Genomic DNA, 18567 nt, shown 5'->3' on the forward strand with positions numbered 1-18567 from the left:
GTTGGAATTTAAGGTTTTTCTTTTAAGTAGCACTCTGAAATTTCAACAAGTCATGTACATCTAACAAAAATCACACAAGAATCATATCTCCAAAGAAGTCTAAATTTAAATATTTTTTGGTGCAAACTGAAATTAAAACAATACTAGATTAAACATTTTTTTTTGTTTTTGTAGAATCAAATAAATGGATGATAAAATTATGAGAAAGCTGCAACAAAAATGATGCAAAATTAGCACTCGTCACAATAAATTTCATAGTTGTATGTTTTACTGATTCTTATTCAAAACAGACTTTAGCCCTTGGCCTCTTCAACTTTTCATCAGAACGTTCAATAGGGATGACTGACGACCTCTTCAACTTCCCAGGAACGTTCACCTTAGCCTCCTGCAGCATTCTCTGCCAAAGCTCTTTAACATGATGACGACACTTCTTCTGAAACCAAGCTTCAATCTCAGGGTACAGCACATTCGGATTCTGTTCCCATCTCTTTCTCAAACTCCCCAAACTATCAATCTTCTTCTCATTCAACGCTTTCAACAAACTCCCAACTCTCTCTAAACCCCAACCTTCTCTTTCCAACAGCGTTTCAGGCTTTCCAGCCATCAACGCCCTAGCGCTTTTCAAACAAGGCAGCACCTCTCCTCGAAGCAACGCATATCCAAAAACTGCTGCTCTGTACATATCATCACTTATTGCCTCGCTGTGAGCCGGAAGCTCCCAAAGATGAGGACCGAAGCTAGGAACCACCCAGCAGAAAACTCTGTCCAGCTCCCTCGAGTAATACGGTTTCGGGTCCTTGAGCGGCGTGGAGAACACACACAGAGACTTTGCGTGTTTCACCAGCCACTCCGGCTTCACCCGCGTCGCTCCGTGCATGTACGGTTTGTTGGTTCGTAGGAGCTCGCTGTAGACTAGTAACTCTGGTGCAGAGTTTATGAGAGAAGACCAGCGGTGCAAGTAAACAGGCTCTTCTTGAACCGCACACGCTTGGTACTGTGTGGATTTAGTCTTTCTGGCTACACGGTCTGCCCATCCAGCGCATATGGCTTCTCCCAAGAGCTCTTCTTCCTTCTGCAAAAGCGGAGTTTTCGATGATGCCGCGTTTCTCCATGACTCCTCCACGTCTTGTATAGTCCCATGAGTCCATTTGTAAAGGTTCTCAGTTTCGGAGGATCTGAAAACAAGTCGCAGAAGATCAGCTTTGAGCTTAGACATCTCGTTCATAGTCTTCATATTCAAGCCGTTGGTCTCGCAGAAGAGGCCCGGGCCATCCTCCGCGACCTCATAGGAATGCAACACGTAAGCTACGGTCAAAGCGTCGCTGCTCGGGTTGGAGAATCTGTCGCGAGCAGCTTTGATTTTATCTTTCCGATCCTTTTTCCGTTGCTTATCATCTTCATGATCCTCGTTTTGTTTCTCTTCTCCAAACTGCATTATCAAAGGGTTCTCTAAACTCAACGCAGCTGCTGCTGCAACCGCGTACGCAAGGACGAGATTCGCCCGGGAGTAGTTAGTTGCCTCTTTCAGCATTTGGATGACTGTGAGAAGCATTCTCGAGTGACGTGGACTCATGGGATAGTTAGACATAGCATTCCCTAGCGGTGTTAGCCTCCCGTCGCTGTCCAGAGCCTCTAAAGCTTTTAAGCATCTTTCTGACTGTTTAATAGACGATGGCTCGGGCGGTGTCGGAAACGGAAAGTTCTCAACCTGTAGAAAAAAAGTAGAAAGATTCGTCAGGACAGGAACGTTCATTGAGAGTGGTGGCAAGTTGGCAACAGAGGCCTTTCTTTACCTTTGGAATGTTCATAGACTTCAATTGAAGAACGACTCCATCGATAGGAACTCTGGTGATTTCAGGAGGGGATGATTCCTCAAATGTGTTGCTGAAAACCGTAGATGAGTAGAGACGGTAACAGTGGCCAGGTCCAGTACGTCCAGCTCTTCCAGCTCGTTGACTAGCCGAAGCTTGACTAATCCAATCAACCTCATATGCATCCATACCAGTCTTGATATCGTAGCTCTTGGCCTTGGCACGGCCAGTATCAACCACATACTTTATCCCCGGAATGGTCAGAGAAGTCTCCGCTACATTAGTTGCCACAACCACAAGTCTCTCTCCTTCCTCAACTTCCGCAAACACTCGGAGCTGTGCATCTGGAGATAGCATCGCATATAGTGGAAGAACACGTAGCTTCCCTGGAGTAAATGGTTTCTTCTCCTCCTCCTCCTCTGCTTCAGTGGACGTTGTTGTTGTCTCAGTAGATTCAGATCCTTTTTTGTCCGCCAAAGCTTTAAACGCTGCACGAAGAGCATCAACCTTCTTCCCATCTTCTTCAAGTGAACTCGCAAGGCCGCCGTCGTCATTAATTGTTTCCCAGTCGCTTTCTTCATCAGACTCATACATGTTTTCTTCATCAAAATCATCATGTTCACCATTACCAGTTTCATAAGGATCTTCTCCAAACGAGTTAAACTTGTAGTCTTGAGTGTTGGAGGCATCATCAAATGCTTCAGCAATCTCCTTCATGTCAACACCACCAAACGAACCATCAGCATCATCTTCCAGTTTCTTCTCCTTCTCAGACGCATCTCTTCTAGCAGCTTGAGCAACAAGCTCCTTTGAAGACTTACGCAACTTCTCGCACAGATTCTCAACTTCTCTCTGTCCCGTCACAAACACAAGTATCCCTCCTTGTGGTAGCTTTTTGTGAATCGACATCACTTTCTTATAAGCTTCACCCATATAATTAAACTCGTCGGTCCTCTTGGAGAAATGTATAGTCACCGGGTACTGTCGAGTGGGAACCTCTATTACCGGAGGTGGCTTCGGGAACAACCTTTGCCCCGATACGAAATCTTCTACTCGCAGAGTTGCACTCATCAATATAAGTTTAAGCGGCCAGATAACGTCTTTTGATGCTATTGTGCCTCCATTTTGTAGATGCTTCTGTTGATCCCTGTAGAGTTCCTGTCGCATTTTGATGGAGCGAGTGAGCATCCCAATTAGAATGTCTGTGTTCAAGCTTCTTTCATGAGCTTCATCGAGAATGATCACCGAGTAACGCTTCAGTAAGAGATCGTCCTGCAACAGAAGAAATTTAAACAAATCAAATTATCTTATAACATTTGAGAATGGGAGAAAAAAAAGAATCTAAAAAAAATGATTACCTTAATTTCACGGACTAGAATCCCATCGGTCATAAACTTGATAGCTGAGTTCTCGCCAATCTTTTTGTCGTACCTAACTTGAAACCCAACTTCTTGACCGAGACGAACACCAAGCTCATGAGCCACCCTCTTGGCAGTGGCGAGGACAGCCACACGACGTGGCTGTGTAATACCGATAACCCCGCTCCGAGAACTGACTTGCTTTGAACCAAAACCAGCTTCATAGAGGAACTGAAAGATTCAGAAACAGGATTGGATTAGCACTGAGACCAAAAGTCAGACAATGAGGCAAAACCAACTGACCTGAGGAACTTGAGTGGTTTTACCACAACCGGTCTTTCCAGAAATAATAACGGTGGGGTGATAATTAATAGCCTCCATGATCTCCTGCTCCATCATTATTATAGGAAGTTCCTTCCTGGTCTCTTCAACTTCAGCTGGTCTTGAAACATGAACTACAAACGCAGGTCCTTTTAGAGTTACATCTTCACTCTCATCCTGTTTTTCGTTATAAAAAAAAACCCATTAAAAACCAATCAAACCAAACACACACATCATAGCCGAATTTTCAAAAATTTGACAAACCATTCTTTGTAAGCCTTCCTCCTCATCATCATCATCACGTCGAGTTGTCTGTAGATTCTTAAACATAGTCTCATCTTCTTCACGGACCTTAGTTTCATCTTCTTCATGGACCTCTTCAGCAGAGATCATCACTTCATTGGCATGAGTAAGTTGCTCAGAGTCAGTTTGAAGAGTCGGGAGATGGTTTTCAGGTGTGGTAGGCTCATCGTCCATAAAAGAATCAGAGTCGTCATTTTCCTTGACAGGTTCATCAGACAAAACACCAGCTTTAGATAGTTGCATTGGTCTCCTACGTTTCTCCAGCTTCGTATCAGACTGAAACACACACAAAAAAAGGAGAATCAGAACAAAACAGAACAGAACAGAACACAACTGTCTAAACTATTTCAACAAAGAGAGAAACTTGCTTACTCTTCCAATAGCTTTTGAAGATTGTAAAAGCAAAGACACATCCTCAGATATTTTATACTTGCTGCACCCAACTCAATACCAAACTCATATAAGACAAAAGATGATGAATAAATTTGGGAACTGAAGAAAAGTGTGTAAAAGTAAAGCATACTCTAACAACTCTGCGGTTTTGGCAGAGAGGAGCTCTCTCTCCTTCTCTTCCTCAATTTTCTTCAGCTTACGTTTCTGAGATTTGCTCAAAGTCGTCTTCTTTAAATTGAGCTTATCACTCATCTGTTAATTACAGGTTTTAGTCACTACTTGCAAAAATCTAATTACTTTCGATTAGGGTTTATGGTTAAACCTTGTTGGGTCCTGTGTTCTTCTTCTTCCTTGGAGGCATTATATCTAAATTGGAATCTTCTCCCTTCATGCTAGCCACCGAGAAACTGAAAGAATAAGAAGGAAAGTCTTCTAGGATCCATTAAAGACAAAATTATTGCAAAGGAGATGGAGAGAGAAGTCGGCCGGTACCTTAGGTTGTGCCGCCGGAGTCCGGTCTAACTCGCCGGAAACGGTGGCGTTAGGTTTTGGGAAGAGAAATTAAAGAAGAAAGCTGCGCGATGAATATTTACGAATCAATTTAACCTTTTTTTTATTTGGGTCCAAAACGGGCCGGCCCGATAAGGAGATAACCCATTTAACAATTCCTTAACAACAGTAAAAGAAATTAAGCTTTGGTTTTCTTTTTTTAGTCTCTCCATTAAAATTAAATAAAAAGCTATCAAGCTTGGTTAATTTTTCAATTTCACAAATCACAACCATATCTACTTTTTATTTTATTTTATGGACTTAAAGAGCAAATTTCCAAAAATTCTCTCGACTGCTTTTGAAAAATACATTCTCTTTTCTACAAACACATGTACATCTCATTTCTTCTAAAATAATATATTTCACTTATCAAAATATAATAATTATATTTCTTTACATGTATAATCCACCAAAACGTTGCAAATACTATGTAAATATATATAGTGTATAAATAAAAAAAGTTCACATACATATGTTAATTTTATATCATATTCATTTTATAGTTTCTACAATAATTAATTAGTTTATAAGTTTTGATTATTTATTATTTTAAACTTAATTTTAATCTAATATATAATGTTATTATTAACCAATCATGCTTTATTTTAAAAGCTCACAACTAAAATTTTACAGTTGTAGTATAAAATCTTATATCATAAATTCTACACAAAAACATAAGTCCATAGCCATCTATACTATTAAAGCAGAATCATATTGTCATAATTACCTTAGTCTGCCCTTTCCTTCACTAACATTGCATGTTTCATTAAAGGCAATTAAGTAATATTAATAACAAATCTATATTGGGTCATTATTTTTGGATTCAGCCCACATCAAATCTCTCTTGGGACATTTGGGCCTATTAAAAAATCAGATTCAATTCTCACTTTATTTTTCCTTTGGGCTATTGAGTCCAAGTTCAAATAATTTTTTTCAACTATTATTAATTATTATTTTTTTCTTTTCTTAATATAATTTAAGCATTCATAAAAATATGAATTTTTTATTGAAAAGTATAAATCTTTATTAAAAGTATATAATTTTTTAATTAAAATATTAACCCCATAATAAAATTAATTTATCAGAGTTATACCAACTTAATTCATTAAAAAAATAAAGTTTAATTTTTTAAACATAAATAGTCATTTAAAATGAGATACGATAAATAAAGATAAAATTTTTAAGTCTTTTATAAAATAAAACACAAATATATGAAAATGTGACATTTACTAAATATTTGTCAATTAAAAAAATAAATAAATAAACCCGCGCTTTCAAAGCGCGGGTCAAAATCTAGTTAACCAATTATATTCCGATTTTTTTTTAAAGACATAATTTTTTCTTCTCTTTTGTTATTAACTCTTAGTTAAAATTGTAATTTGTTTAAGTATAAATCAAAAATATATTAAAATATTTCTAATCTATAATTTATTAATTAATTAAATATTAAATTATCTGTTATCTTAAATTTTAACTTTAATTCCACGCGCTATATATTAAGTTCAAACTTTTTTTTTACTAAACCTAAATCCAAATAATAATAGAAAATATCTTTAAAATTTTTAAGTAATTTTATTTTGATAATATTTTTTTATGTCCTATTTTCTGAATAAAAACTCGATTTAGTGGTATCGGAAGATATTTTTTTTTCTTTATAAAGCAAATTCAAATTCTGATTTATTTATTCTGGGTTTTTTAAATATTACATATGATCAGTATGTATCACAGGTGCTAAAGTTAAGCCCATAATCCAAGTACGGCCCACTAATTAAGGCTAGGGCAGAATCTCGGTTTTATTCGGCCCCTCGATTCGAGGAAAAGAAGCTGACCTCCGTCGCACCGTGCTTCGATCCCATCTTAACCGGCGGTTCAATTTTTCACCGGACTTCTCGCGGTTTCTCTCGCCATCTTCTCCACCCGGTTAGTTCGGTTCTTTCACTCATCAATGACTCTCTCTCTCATGGGTTCACATTAATGGCGAGATCCAATTATAAAAAAAAATGTTTCATATTTGCGCCTTTTTATGTTGTCTGATGTGCTATTTATTACTCTTCTGCCACATTGCTGTTACTATTTTAAGCTAGTTTCATTTTACTAACATGTTTACTGCACATTGACACTGTATCAATTAGAGATCTAACTGGTCCCAGCTTTGCTGTTTATGGGTTCTTCACTTGTCTGAATCAAGACCATACTTGTTTTAGTAACTACATCTTACTAAACTGTATCGACTTGGGATCTAAGCTTAGTAATAATGTCTGTTTGCTGGAAACTTTTTGGCGTAGTCACACTGTGTATGCGTTTATACTTGTCTGAATCAAGACCATACTCGTTTTAGTAGCTACGTTCTGTTTGGTTTCTCTGTTTATATTTTCTTTTTCTTATCATTTTTTAATGTTCATTTTTAAATAAATAAAAACTGGATATGGCAGTGTGGTTTTTAGAAGGGGTTTGGCATGCTTTTGAGATCTAACCTAGTAACTGGTCCCAACTTTGCCGTTTATGTGTTCTTCACTTGTCTGAATCAAGACCATACTCGTTTTAGTAACTACATGTTCTGTCTAGCTTCATTTGACTAACGTGTTACTAAACTCTACCGATTTGAGATTTAAGTTTTAGTAATAATGTCTGTTTAGTGGAAACTTTTTGGTGTAGTCACACTGTTTATGCGTTTTCACTTGTCTGAATCAAGGCCATACTCGTTTTAGTAGCTATGTGATCTGTTTGGTTTCTCAGTTTTTATTTTCTGTTTCTTATCATATTTCTTTTTTCTTATCATTTTTTTTTAAAAATGGATATGGCAGTGTGGTTTTTAGAAGGGATTTGGCATGCTTTTAAGAAGATATATAAGATTGCAATGCGTGGTGCAAGATATACTATGACCAATCAAGGCGTTAGACCGAGGCTGAGGATAGTCGGCGTTGTGATTTTAGCTGCGTGGATTGGGCTTGCGGCATTGTTTGGTCTGTTAAAACCTATAAAGAATGGGTGTACTATGACTTACATGTATCCCACCTACATTCCTATCTCTGTGACGGACGGTGCAACTCCTCCTGGGAGATATGGACTTTACCTTTACCATGAAGGATGGAGGAAGATTGATTTTAAGGAACACCTCGATAGACTTTGCGGTGTTCCAGTTCTTTTCATCCCAGGCAATGCTGGTAGTTACAAGCAGGCAAGGATCACCGTTTCCTTTCTTGAGCTTACCCATTTGTAGTAACATCATAGAATTTAGATGGTGCAACTATAAGCATTAGGTAGTGAAAAAAAATGCGAATCCAAAGCAAAGTCGGTCCTGAGATTTTGGGGGTTGTAGACAATTTAATAAGAGTTTATATGAAAAAATAAACAAAACTGGGGCATATATGTATATAAACTTTTTCTAAAATTTTGTGTGATGTCTTACTTCTGTTGGTCACTTATCTCCAAGTTTCATATACCAGTCTTCTTATAGGCCTTGTTACTTATGTTGTTCGTACAGGTAAGGTCTGCGGCAGCAGAATCTGATAGAGCATACCAGGGAGGTCCATTTGAGCGCACATTCTACCAGGAAGCTTCTCTATTCCGTGGAGAAGGAGCAGATACAGAGTCTGTAGAATATGATATGCCTAGTCAGTACAGTAACAGGCTAGATTGGTTTGCTGTGGATCTTGAAGGTGAACATTCTGCAATGGATGGTCGCATCCTTGAGGAGCACACTGAATATGTAGTATATGCCATTCATAGGGTAGGGACTTTTGATAGTTTTGCTACATTCTCTTCATAACATTCTCAAGTAAAAACACAGAATCTGCTTGAAGTCCTGTTTCCGAGTGATTATGACTCTATTTAGTCCCTTATTCATATCTACTTATTTTCTTCAGATTCTAGATCAATATAAGGAATCTCATGAAACCAGAGAAAGGGAAGGTGCCGCTGCCTCCAGTAACATACCACATAATGTGATATTGGTTGGGCATTCTATGGGTGGTTTTGTTGCCAGAGCTGCTGCAGTCCATCCTCGTTTGCGGAAATCAGCTGTGCAGACCATTCTAACTCTCTCAAGTCCACACCAGTAAGACGCTTAACAAGTTATACTCGCCAAGCAACATGGTTTAGGTTTTTTTATGTATCTAATTTCATCCAGATCACCTCCTCTGGCATTGCAGCCGTCCTTGGGGCATTACTTTGCTAAGGTGAACCGAGAATGGAGAAAAGGGTATGAAGTTCAAACATCCCCTGGGGGAAGTCATGTGTCTGAGCCATTACTATGCGGAGTTGTTGTTGTTTCCATTGCTGGTGGCTACAATGACTATCAGGTCTGGTGCTTTCTCTGATTGCACTTTAGCTCCATTAGGATGGGATCGGATGTCTTATTGAGGCTTAACATTTTCCATTTTGGCCTCAGGTGCGATCGAAGTTAGAATCACTTGATGGTATTGTCCCTTCAAGTCATGGTTTTATGATAAGTAGTACAAGCATGAAAGATGTGTGGCTGTCAATGGAACATCAAGCGATTCTATGGTGTAACCAATTGGTTGTTCAAGTAGGTTAACAAAACCCTATTCTGTAATTTGGAAAATGCCATGTTTCAATGGATTTTTTAAGATTCGCATGTCTCGCAGGTTTCACATACACTTCTTAGTTTGGTGGACTCAAAAACTAGTCAGCCATTTTCTGATACTCAAATGAGACTCTGGGTTTTGACCAGAATGCTTCAAAGTGCATTATCACAAAGCTTCAATGGAATCACACCCATGAAAGTCTCTCATGAGTTACCCATGTTGGCCTCAAAGGGTAGTTATGAGAACAATTCATTAATTGTCTCTATTGCTCGTGGGTAGAGATGTATTCTCTTAACACTGTGATGTCTATCTTCCCAGGCTCTGAATCACAAACTTCTACCTGTGGCCTGGATTGGAGGGAAGATGCTCTCGATAGGGATCTGTACATACAAACGAGTACTGTTACAATATTAGCTATGGACGGGAGAAGGCGCTGGTTGGACATAGAATCATTGGTCTCTGCTGATATGATTCACTTAATGATTGCTATTTTAAGACTTGTATATCACTTAAGTTATTGATCTCCCATGACACGTTTTCTGTACTATAGGGATCAAATGGAAAGAACCACTTTATCTTTGTTACAAATCTGGCACCTTGTTCTGGTGTAAGACTCCATCTATGGCCTGAGAAGGAGAAGGAGAAGGAGAATTCAAATTTACCAGTTTGTGAAAGAGTTCTGGAAGTTACGTCAAAAATGGTTCTCATTCCAGCAGGCCCTGCGCCAAAACAGGTTATATATCAGTTACAACAATGCTTGATTTGTTTCCAGTAACACAGACATTGTCTTTCCATTTTCATTAGCTAGTTTTTCCTTTATGTTTATTAAGTCGGAACCAGGGAGTCAAACCGAGCAAGCTCCCCCATCTGCAGTGCTAAAGCTAGGACCTGAAGACATGCAGGGATTCAGATTCTTGACTATCTCAGTTGCGCCTCGCGAAGTAACTACTCACCTCGATACATTTGCTTTCTTTCAGATAACTTATAGTGTGTACTAACTGAAATGAGACCTTCTCTTGCACAGGCAGTTTCCGGTAAACCTCCTGCGGCGGTTTCTATGGCAGTAGGGCAATTCTTTAACCCTGAGGAAGGGGCCATGGAGGTCTCATCTTCATCTATGCTCTTATCCGCTTACTGGACAAAGGTTATTATTCTTAAAAGTGGCAACACTCTTCCTTTGAATCTCCAGTGTTTTGAATTCAGACTACTTTTTCTGCAGGAGCTATTTTTGAAGGAGGACCATCCTCTAGCTTACAATCTATCATTTGCTATCAGCTTAGGTCTTCTCCCCATAACACTGTCCCTGAAAACTGCTGGATGTGGAATTAAAACTTCTGGTTTACCAGATGGCGAGACTGGAGACTTGGACAAGGATAGTAAGTATTCAAAACTCTGTTGTTATAATTTTGTATCATTGTTAGCTCTTTCTTATAATTTTATTTACCACATTGTTCAATTTGCAGATCTTTGCAAATTGCGCTGTTTCCCACCTGTTGCACTTGCCTGGGATTCTACATCTGGACTACACGTGTTTCCGAATCTCTACAGTGAGACTATAGTTATTGATTCTTCACCAGCTCTTTGGAGTTCTCAGAGTTCTGAGAAATCTACTGTTATGCTACTGGTCAGACGTCTCTTAAACTAAAGCTAGTCTCTAATATCCTCTCTCAAACTGAAAACTCAAATGCCTTTTTCTTTCCTGGCTATTCTGCAGGTTGATCCTCATTGCTCGTACACTGCAAATGTTCATGTCTCTGCTCCTGCTGTGTCCAGCAGATTTGTACTTCTATACGGTCCTCAGATAGTTGGCTTCTCATTTGCCATTACATTGTTTACACTTATGCGGCAAGCTCATCAATGGGACAACAAACAAGCTGTGCCACCATTGCTCTCTGCTGTAGAGTCCAACTTAGAACTGCCATCTCCATTTCTCCTTCTAGCTGCTTTCCCTCTTCTAAGTTCCTTGTTCTTCTCCTTCCTAATGGCGCAACCATTTCCTCCCCTCGCAAGCTTCACTGTTGTCTCGTTGATCTGTTATTTGTTGGCCAATGCCTTCATCAGTGTGTTGATTATTGTCTCCAAGTTTGTCTTCCAAGCGTCCGCCCTTGTCCACACCACTGTTAAATCAAAGTAAGTACATTGCTTTCTTCACTGATGTTTGGTCTAATGTATATACTACTAAGCTCTGTCCAGAAATAACTGAATAAGTGTTGATGGGTCGCAGGTGCCAAGCTTTGGAAAGAAGCTCCACTCTTGCTTCTAGCCTCGTCTGTTTAAAGGTTTGCTCTTTCGCTCCTAACCTTTACCTAAACCCATTTAATATTAAATGGATGCTAGAATATAAAAGCTCCATCTCTCTCCCTTGCATATCATGAAAAAACATATGCTCTTACTTTAGCATCTTCTCTTGGCTAAGTTTTATTATCAGAACTGAGTTAGTGAGATTCTGTTTCTTAAAATAGGCAATCCGAATTCTGAAGCTCAACACAACAGTTGTTATGACACTAGTTGCCGTCACCTTGGTGTCCTTTGTCCATCCTGCTTTGGGTCTTTTTGTACTACTAGCCTCTCATGCCCTTTGCTGTCATAACTCAATGTTCTGGTAAGCAAACTCTCTGTCTTTTCAAATTACAAAGACGATATGCTCTAGTTAGGCGCTTTATATGAGATTATTAATTACAGCGTCTAGACAGATTTTTTGAGTGCCTAGACCGATTTAAAGAAAAACGTTTTAGAAAAATCGTTTCATTTAGGTCCAATTTGCCGACTTGGCGGATGATTAGAACAATATTAATAACAGTATGTGATCCAGAAAATTGCAGACTCATATGAGTAGAAAGAAAAGCATGAATAAGAAATTAGTAAAGAGGCAATAGTAGCTAACGGTTATATTTTGTTTTGTATCATGTTTAAGTATCATGATGGCATCGAGGAGAAAAGAACCAGTCGACCAGAAAACTGAAGCCGAGCGAAAAACTCGAAATACCTCAGGGAAACAAGAACCCTTATCAGCAGACACGTCTGAAAAATCATTTGTTGAGACACAAGCTGACATCTTCAACCACAGGCACGGCTTACTAATATTACATCTCCTTGCAGCAATGATGTTCGTACCCTCTCTTGCCGCTTGGTTCCAGGTACTCTTTTTCATGCTGCTACTCGATGGCTGTTAAGAATATGGTCATTACCTGAGTGATGGTTTTAATGGAATAATCTTCTTGTATAGCGTATTGGAACGGGACAAAGCTTCCCTTGGTTTGCTGATTCAGCTCTCTGTGTTGGTGTAATCTTCCACGGAGTAATGAACTCGAGACCCGAGTCAAGCATCCTCCGCTCTTTCCCATCTGTCTTGGGGCACCAGCTTCGTCCACATCATATTTATCTCCTGGCGGGTTACTACTGCTTCTTCTCTGGACTAGAGTTGGCTCCTTACAAAGTGTTCTACGCTATAGCTGCTTTAGGATACATCTCTTTGAGTCTTAAGATCTCACAGGTGAACAATAACGACCTTCGGTTCCGTACCAAAAGCAGAATTCACAGACGCTGAGCTCTTTAGTCCGAACTATAGAATATTCAAATAGTGGATCTTCACTGCTCAATGAACGGAAATGAAATCAAAGAGAATTTTGTTATGGTTTCAATCTTCATCAGTAATGTTAGTTAGTTAGATTCAGAATTGGTTTCATTGTTTTTTCTGCAGCGTGTTTGTTTGTCGTATACGTTACACGACTACAAAGGGCTCGATTGCTTGGACCAGGCTACTATGATTATTTTTGGATGATAGGGTTTAAGTAATTAGCCGAGAGAGCAGATTGTATGTTTGGATCGTATGTATGCATATGCTTAATGAGATTTAATACTATGTCAAGGTTTATGATCTGTGATTTTACATCAAATCGACACTGAGTTTGATGTAAATCTCTTTTCAATTAAGATAACAACGGAAGCTCTTGTAACACGCAAAAAGAAGCAATCAGGAGAATGAAAAACGAATACAAATGAAGAGTAAGTCACAAAATAAACCAAAGCAAGTTAGGCAACTCAGTAGATGAAACCGGCGACCAGAGCCATGATGGCTACGGCCAAGCCGGTGAAAATATCGGCGGCAGCAATGACGGCGGAGTTTGGTGTCTTTGCGTAGTTATTGTCGTTGTCGTATTGAGCCGAGACCGTCGTAATCATCAATGCCAACACTAGACAGGCGAAAGTCATCTGAACAAAGATGTTCTTCATCATTATTTCTAAAACGCTGTGTGTAAGAAGATTCGGATGTGTATTTTCTTTTTGCTGTAGGAATGTGAAAAGTGGTTTGTTTATATAGAGAGAACTATAAACCATTTGCTATGAATATTAGATATATGAAAATACTTTTATTTAATATTTGCCATACCATTTCTGTTTGCCGGCTTGATCAAGAAAGCGATTCTTGATCATATTCAATATAGTATTTGCTTGCACGCTAGTTTAAATGGGGAAATAGTTGCCAACCTTCTTTTAGAAATGAAGGTCGAAAGAGTCGTACTCCAGAAAAAAAAAAGTAAAAAAGATTAGAAGTCTTGGCTATCTCGATCAAATTTATCCAATAAATATATTATTTTATAAGAAGAGCAAAATGAACGAAAAAGAAAAATTAGAATAGGTTAAGAGAAAGAAAAGTATAGTCTATCAAAAAAAAAGTATAGTCCAATGTGTTTCTGTAATAAAAAAGGGAAAACATATAATAAACATTACCATTTCTAACAAAAATACTTAAGAAGTTTCCACTACCCGTTTAGGTTCGGATCGGGTATTTTGGATTTTCGAGTATTTCGGTATAAGGATAGAACCCGTTCGGGTATTTCTGTACTTCGGGTCGGGTTTGGGTATTTTAAGTTCGGATTCGGTTATTTTGAATCGGGTTCGGATATTTAGATTTTAAAAGAAAAAAATTAAAATTTTCATTTTTTAAGTTTCTTGTATTTAAAAATATAGAATTCACTTAACTGAATTTTTTTATCTTTTATAAATCGAATGATTAATAGTTTTGGAGATAATATTTCAAAACAAATAGATATTAATTTGGGAATTGTTTTTAAACTTTGAATGTAACTTTTGTTAATACATGAAACAAAAAGTTTAACAAGCATTTTAAATGAATATCAAATCATTTTCTCCATAATTATATATATAATTATGATATTAAAATATGTGTAACATCAATATAAATATTTTTTATAAAATGAGAAATGTAAACTAGAAATATAAAGGTAAGTATATATATATTAGGTTATCTTCGGATATCCATTCGGGTTCGGATATTATCTGTTCGGGTTCGGATATCCAATCTCTTCTAACTTAATACCCGTTCAGATATTTTGCTACTTCTGTTCAGATTTTGGTTTGGAGTTTTCGGGTCGGTTCGGATTCGGGGCGGTTTCGGGTATCGGGTAAAGTGCCCACCCTACTCTAATATATGCTACAAGGATATTAGAAACTGAGAGCATCATTATCCTAGAGACCCTAAATGGGTCTCTTATTTTTTTTTTTTAATACTTTTTAGTTATAAAAGTGAATTAAGAGACTGGACTAAGAGATCCGAAAATTTACTTGCTCCATTGCAAGTTTCTTATTTAAGAGTTTTAAAAAAAAAAATTAATTAAACACCAAATTTTTTTGTGAAGTGGAACAACAGCTCAACAGAAACAAGAGCCACATGAGAATGGAAAGGGTCCACTGTGAGCTGCAAAGTTTTCTCCCCTACAAGTGGAAGCTTCATTCTCATGACCGTCCTCTTCCCCATCCTCTCCTTGAAGATAGAACACTCGGGTGGTCTCAGAAAGTGGAACATCTCCTTTGTAGCAGTGTGACCTGAAGCTAAAGTCAAGGATTCATGCTCTTGATATTTCCAGCAAACAGCTTCATACATCTATCCTGTCACGATGAAGCCGGCATAGTCTTGTGAGCACACTGAGCCAAGAAAGTACTCTGCTTCTTTAAGCTCCTGACTTGTTCGTCAGCGGTTTGAAGCATTGCTCTCAGCTTTCCAGTAACCAGCTTGCAGCCATACAACTGCATCTTGGCCTTAGCCAAGACTTGGCCCATGTCTCTCAGTTTATCATGTGCACTATACGTTAATGAGGAATCAGTAAAAGAAACATAATTGTAATAATAACAGAAACAAAAAAGATTATCTTTACCTCCGAGGAAGATCTGAATCAGTTGTTGATTCACCCAAAACACGTTGGCTGTCCTTGATTCGGGTTTGGAGTTCTTGTAACAAGTCAGTCTTGTTCTTCAGTTTTGCGAGACCACTATAGACTCTAGCCATGATCACTTGATCCCTCATCAAGCTTATATTAGAATCTGAGTTGTCGTTCTCGTTTTCTCTTCTCCAAATACTGTATTTTCCAAGGACTGCAGAATCAACAGACTTTGAGCGCTCGATGACCGCGTTTTCGGGTTTCAAAATGGTGTCATCGTTGTGTTGTTGGACTAACTCATTTGCTCGCCTCTCACGTCTTTTCTCTCTCAGTTGCTGAAAATTTCAAAGATGGAAAGACAAAATACTTAAGCAAAAGAGAATTCTGTGATACATCAAGATTTTGAAATTAAGGTAAAAATAAACTGATGATTAATTACCCTTCTGTATAACTTTTCAGGTGTCTCAACTTTCTGATGGATACCATTTACACCTACACCAGTGATGATATTGAAGAATCAGAGATGGTATCAGATAGCAACTTCTCAAAAGAAAAGCCACTACCTTTTGAAGTAGTGTCAAGTATTGAAAGAATCAATACCGTTAGAGGAATCGATGTATACTCCACGACCAACAAACAAGACGAGAGGTGCGAACACACGAGAAAGAAGATGATTGATGACGACGATGAATTGAAGATGATTGATGACGACGATGAATTGAAACCGACTGATTTTGGAATTGAAACAGCCGGGAGAAAGATAGAGACTTCGTCGCGTGTCCATAAGCGACGTCTCTTGTAGCTCCTAATTAAGCGACGTCTTTTGCAGTAATAGGTAATTTTCTTTTTCTTTTAATCATAATTAATTTAAGAGACCAGTGTAAGCGACCCCGATAAAGGTGCTCTGACAAGTTCCGTGAAGTTAGAGCATCCACAATAGTGGACTTGCTCTTGGAATCCTTAAGATTATTATAGTATTATTTTTTTTTTTTTTGAATAGTTAAGGACTCCACACTATTTTGTGTGTCCAATGGTGTTCCGCTTTTAGGAATTCTTAGAAATCAAAACAGTGAGCAAATACTATCTGTTTCAAAACAACAACAATCCTTTGGTTCACTCTTCCAAAACAGCTGTTCAGATCAGAAGCCATGCTCAAAAGTTTTTCTCCAAGGTCTTGTCTATACTTATTACTTATCTAGTTGGTTTTGTAATCTGACAGTTTTTGTTTGATTCGTTTGCAGGTGGCTCGTGAAGCTGACAGTAGTAGCGACAGCTCGATCAAAACGGTTGTGATCCCACCTCCTCGTCCAAAGAGGAAACCAGCACATCCTTATCCTCGGAAATCGCCTGTTCCATATTCTCAGTCTCCTTCCTCAGCTATGGAGAAAGGAACAAAATCTCCAACTTATGTGCTATCACCATTTGATTCAGAGGATCAGGTCAACCGATGCTCCTCTCCTAACTCGTGTACCAGTGACATGCAATCCTTTGATAAGAAGAATGACTACGCAACATCCAAGAAATCTTGGAGAACTTGGAGAAGAGTGCAGAAGCACGGAAACGGCTAACCTCGTTAGAAAAACAAGAACCCTGTTATCGTGCAAATGTGTTCAGACCATACAAGAGATGCTTATCGGCATACCTCGTTAGAAAAACAAGAACCCTGTTCTTCATCACCAAGTGTATTCGTTCAACTAATTGAAACTATATTTCAAGCTTAAGTATCGTTTCAATAATTAATAGTCAAGATTTGGCCAAGGTGATTAGAAAAACGTGAACTTTAAACTAGGCTTCAGATTACTGAAACTTCGTGCAAGGCCAACATCTATAGAACTTACCTGCATGGATTGCTTGAAAATATCGCATTGGGAATAACATCTCGAAGCTCTTCAGTTAAAGAGTTTGGTAAGCCGCATCTTGGCAAGACTGTTGAGGGACCTGTCAGATATAATAAGTTCTTATTAGTCATATATCTTTATTAAGATAGTGATGGAGATGGTAGTACCTGCGTCATCAGGACCTGGAATGAATAAAAACCGACTACTTTCTTTTAGCCGTGGATGGTTTCCAATCATTCTCCCAAGTTTACCAAACCGCTTTCACTTTCTGTGATGAAACCCAACAGCATCCAACCATGCTACTCCATAATCTAATCCTATACTTATCCAGATTCGATCAGATTATCCAAAACTAATAAATAAAGCAAATTGAGAGCCACATAGAGATCCATTAGTTACGCAGGAGAAACACTTAGAGATGAGAACCGATTAGATGAAACACAGTGGTAACAATCAGATGAACAAACCTCCGAGTCCGTCAGAGAGACCTCACCACCCACATGATCTGAGATTTTGACCCTTGTTTCCGCCATGGGAGATGATGGCGCGAGGGAGGAGAGATTGAGAGAGAGAAGGGAGGAGAGATTGAGAGAGAAAAAGAGCAGAGTAAGGGACACGTGTATCAAGGATCGAGTTCTTCCAATCCTTCTTGAAGGATTGATCCGTCGTTAGGTAAGCCAAAATATTATTATTATATTTCATTAATCTTAAAAATTAATGCTAAGGATTCATTATGGACCACCGTTATGGATGGTCTTATATATGTATATCAACGTGCTAGCTAGTTTTAACAAACATCATTTTATATATTAGTCGATACTCGCCGAGTATACTCAACGATACTCGATATTAATCAACTAAGAAATAAATATATATTCGCACGTACGTACGTACGGACAAGATTTCAATAGTTCGATATCAGTATACAGATGTCTCTTTGGGTCTCTTAGAGTCAGTTCCCAAATTAATAACTTTGTTGCCATTATGATAATATTCTACGTGGGGTTTTGGATCATTTCTCACTATACAGTCTCATTCTTTACTATTAGACCATGCTAGTGTTAATATAAAACCAGAATCTAATATAATAGTTATGTATTGCACTATTGCATCACATATTCAGGATTTACATTTACGGTTTGATATGCTCTCTATTGTAAATCAAGCCAACTATCTCTTCAAGACTTCGTATTGTATATACAATATACTTAATAACATCGGGTGTGTTCAAGAAAAAAAACATCCGTCACCATATGTACTAGCTCTCA

The 18567-nt window shown here is 38.2% G+C and overlaps 4 protein-coding genes across 5 annotated transcripts; 2 read left to right on the forward strand and 2 right to left on the reverse strand.

Moving 5' to 3' along the window:
- Positions 1–86: 86 nt before the first annotated feature.
- LOC125574874 (ATP-dependent RNA helicase DEAH13-like) lies at positions 87–4817 on the reverse strand. 2 transcript variants are annotated; one of them, XM_048744773.1, is made up of 9 exons: positions 4679–4817; positions 4509–4593; positions 4317–4438; positions 4166–4226; positions 3755–4069; positions 3473–3667; positions 3170–3400; positions 1794–3083; positions 87–1708 (listed from the first exon to the last, which is right to left on the reverse strand). In XM_048744773.1, exons 2-9 carry the CDS (start codon positions 4575–4577, stop codon positions 278–280), a joined length of 3714 nt encoding a protein of 1237 aa, XP_048600730.1. In that variant the 5' UTR covers positions 4578–4593; positions 4679–4817; the 3' UTR covers positions 87–277. The 2 variants fall into 2 exon arrangements, with proteins under 2 accessions (XP_048600730.1, XP_048600735.1); XM_048744778.1 differs by having other exon boundaries at positions 4509–4615; positions 4679–4757.
- Positions 4818–6479: 1662 nt separating this feature from the next.
- Positions 6480–13161, forward strand: LOC106401910. Its single transcript, XM_013842529.3, has 18 exons — positions 6480–6655; positions 7540–7913; positions 8220–8465; positions 8602–8792; positions 8865–9036; positions 9126–9263; positions 9343–9514; positions 9601–9737; positions 9833–10015; positions 10113–10223; positions 10307–10426; positions 10502–10658; positions 10746–10906; positions 10997–11412; positions 11507–11561; positions 11745–11884; positions 12197–12419; positions 12509–13161. The coding sequence occupies exons 2-18, from the start codon at positions 7593–7595 to the stop codon at positions 12827–12829; spliced, it is 3264 nt and encodes a 1087-aa protein (XP_013697983.1). The 5' UTR covers positions 6480–6655; positions 7540–7592; the 3' UTR covers positions 12830–13161.
- On the reverse strand, positions 12915–16592 carry LOC106424715 (polygalacturonate 4-alpha-galacturonosyltransferase-like). Its single transcript, XM_013865465.3, has 4 exons — positions 16062–16592; positions 15901–15953; positions 15459–15796; positions 12915–15385 (listed from the first exon to the last, which is right to left on the reverse strand). The coding sequence occupies exons 1-4, from the start codon at positions 16243–16245 to the stop codon at positions 15196–15198; spliced, it is 765 nt and encodes a 254-aa protein (XP_013720919.1). The 5' UTR covers positions 16246–16592; the 3' UTR covers positions 12915–15195.
- LOC111214517 (protein REVEILLE 7-like) lies at positions 16513–17397 on the forward strand (the record flags this gene model as incomplete). Its single annotated transcript, XM_048744807.1, has 2 exons — positions 16513–16632; positions 16703–17397. Coding segments are annotated over 2 exons (447 nt in total), but the record flags the coding sequence as incomplete, so codon positions are not given.
- Between the last annotated feature and the right edge of the window lie 1170 nt (positions 17398–18567).

This window comes from Brassica napus, chromosome A2 (genome assembly GCF_020379485.1).
Source record: "Brassica napus cultivar Da-Ae chromosome A2, Da-Ae, whole genome shotgun sequence".
NCBI classification, from domain to species: domain Eukaryota; kingdom Viridiplantae; phylum Streptophyta; class Magnoliopsida; order Brassicales; family Brassicaceae; genus Brassica; species Brassica napus.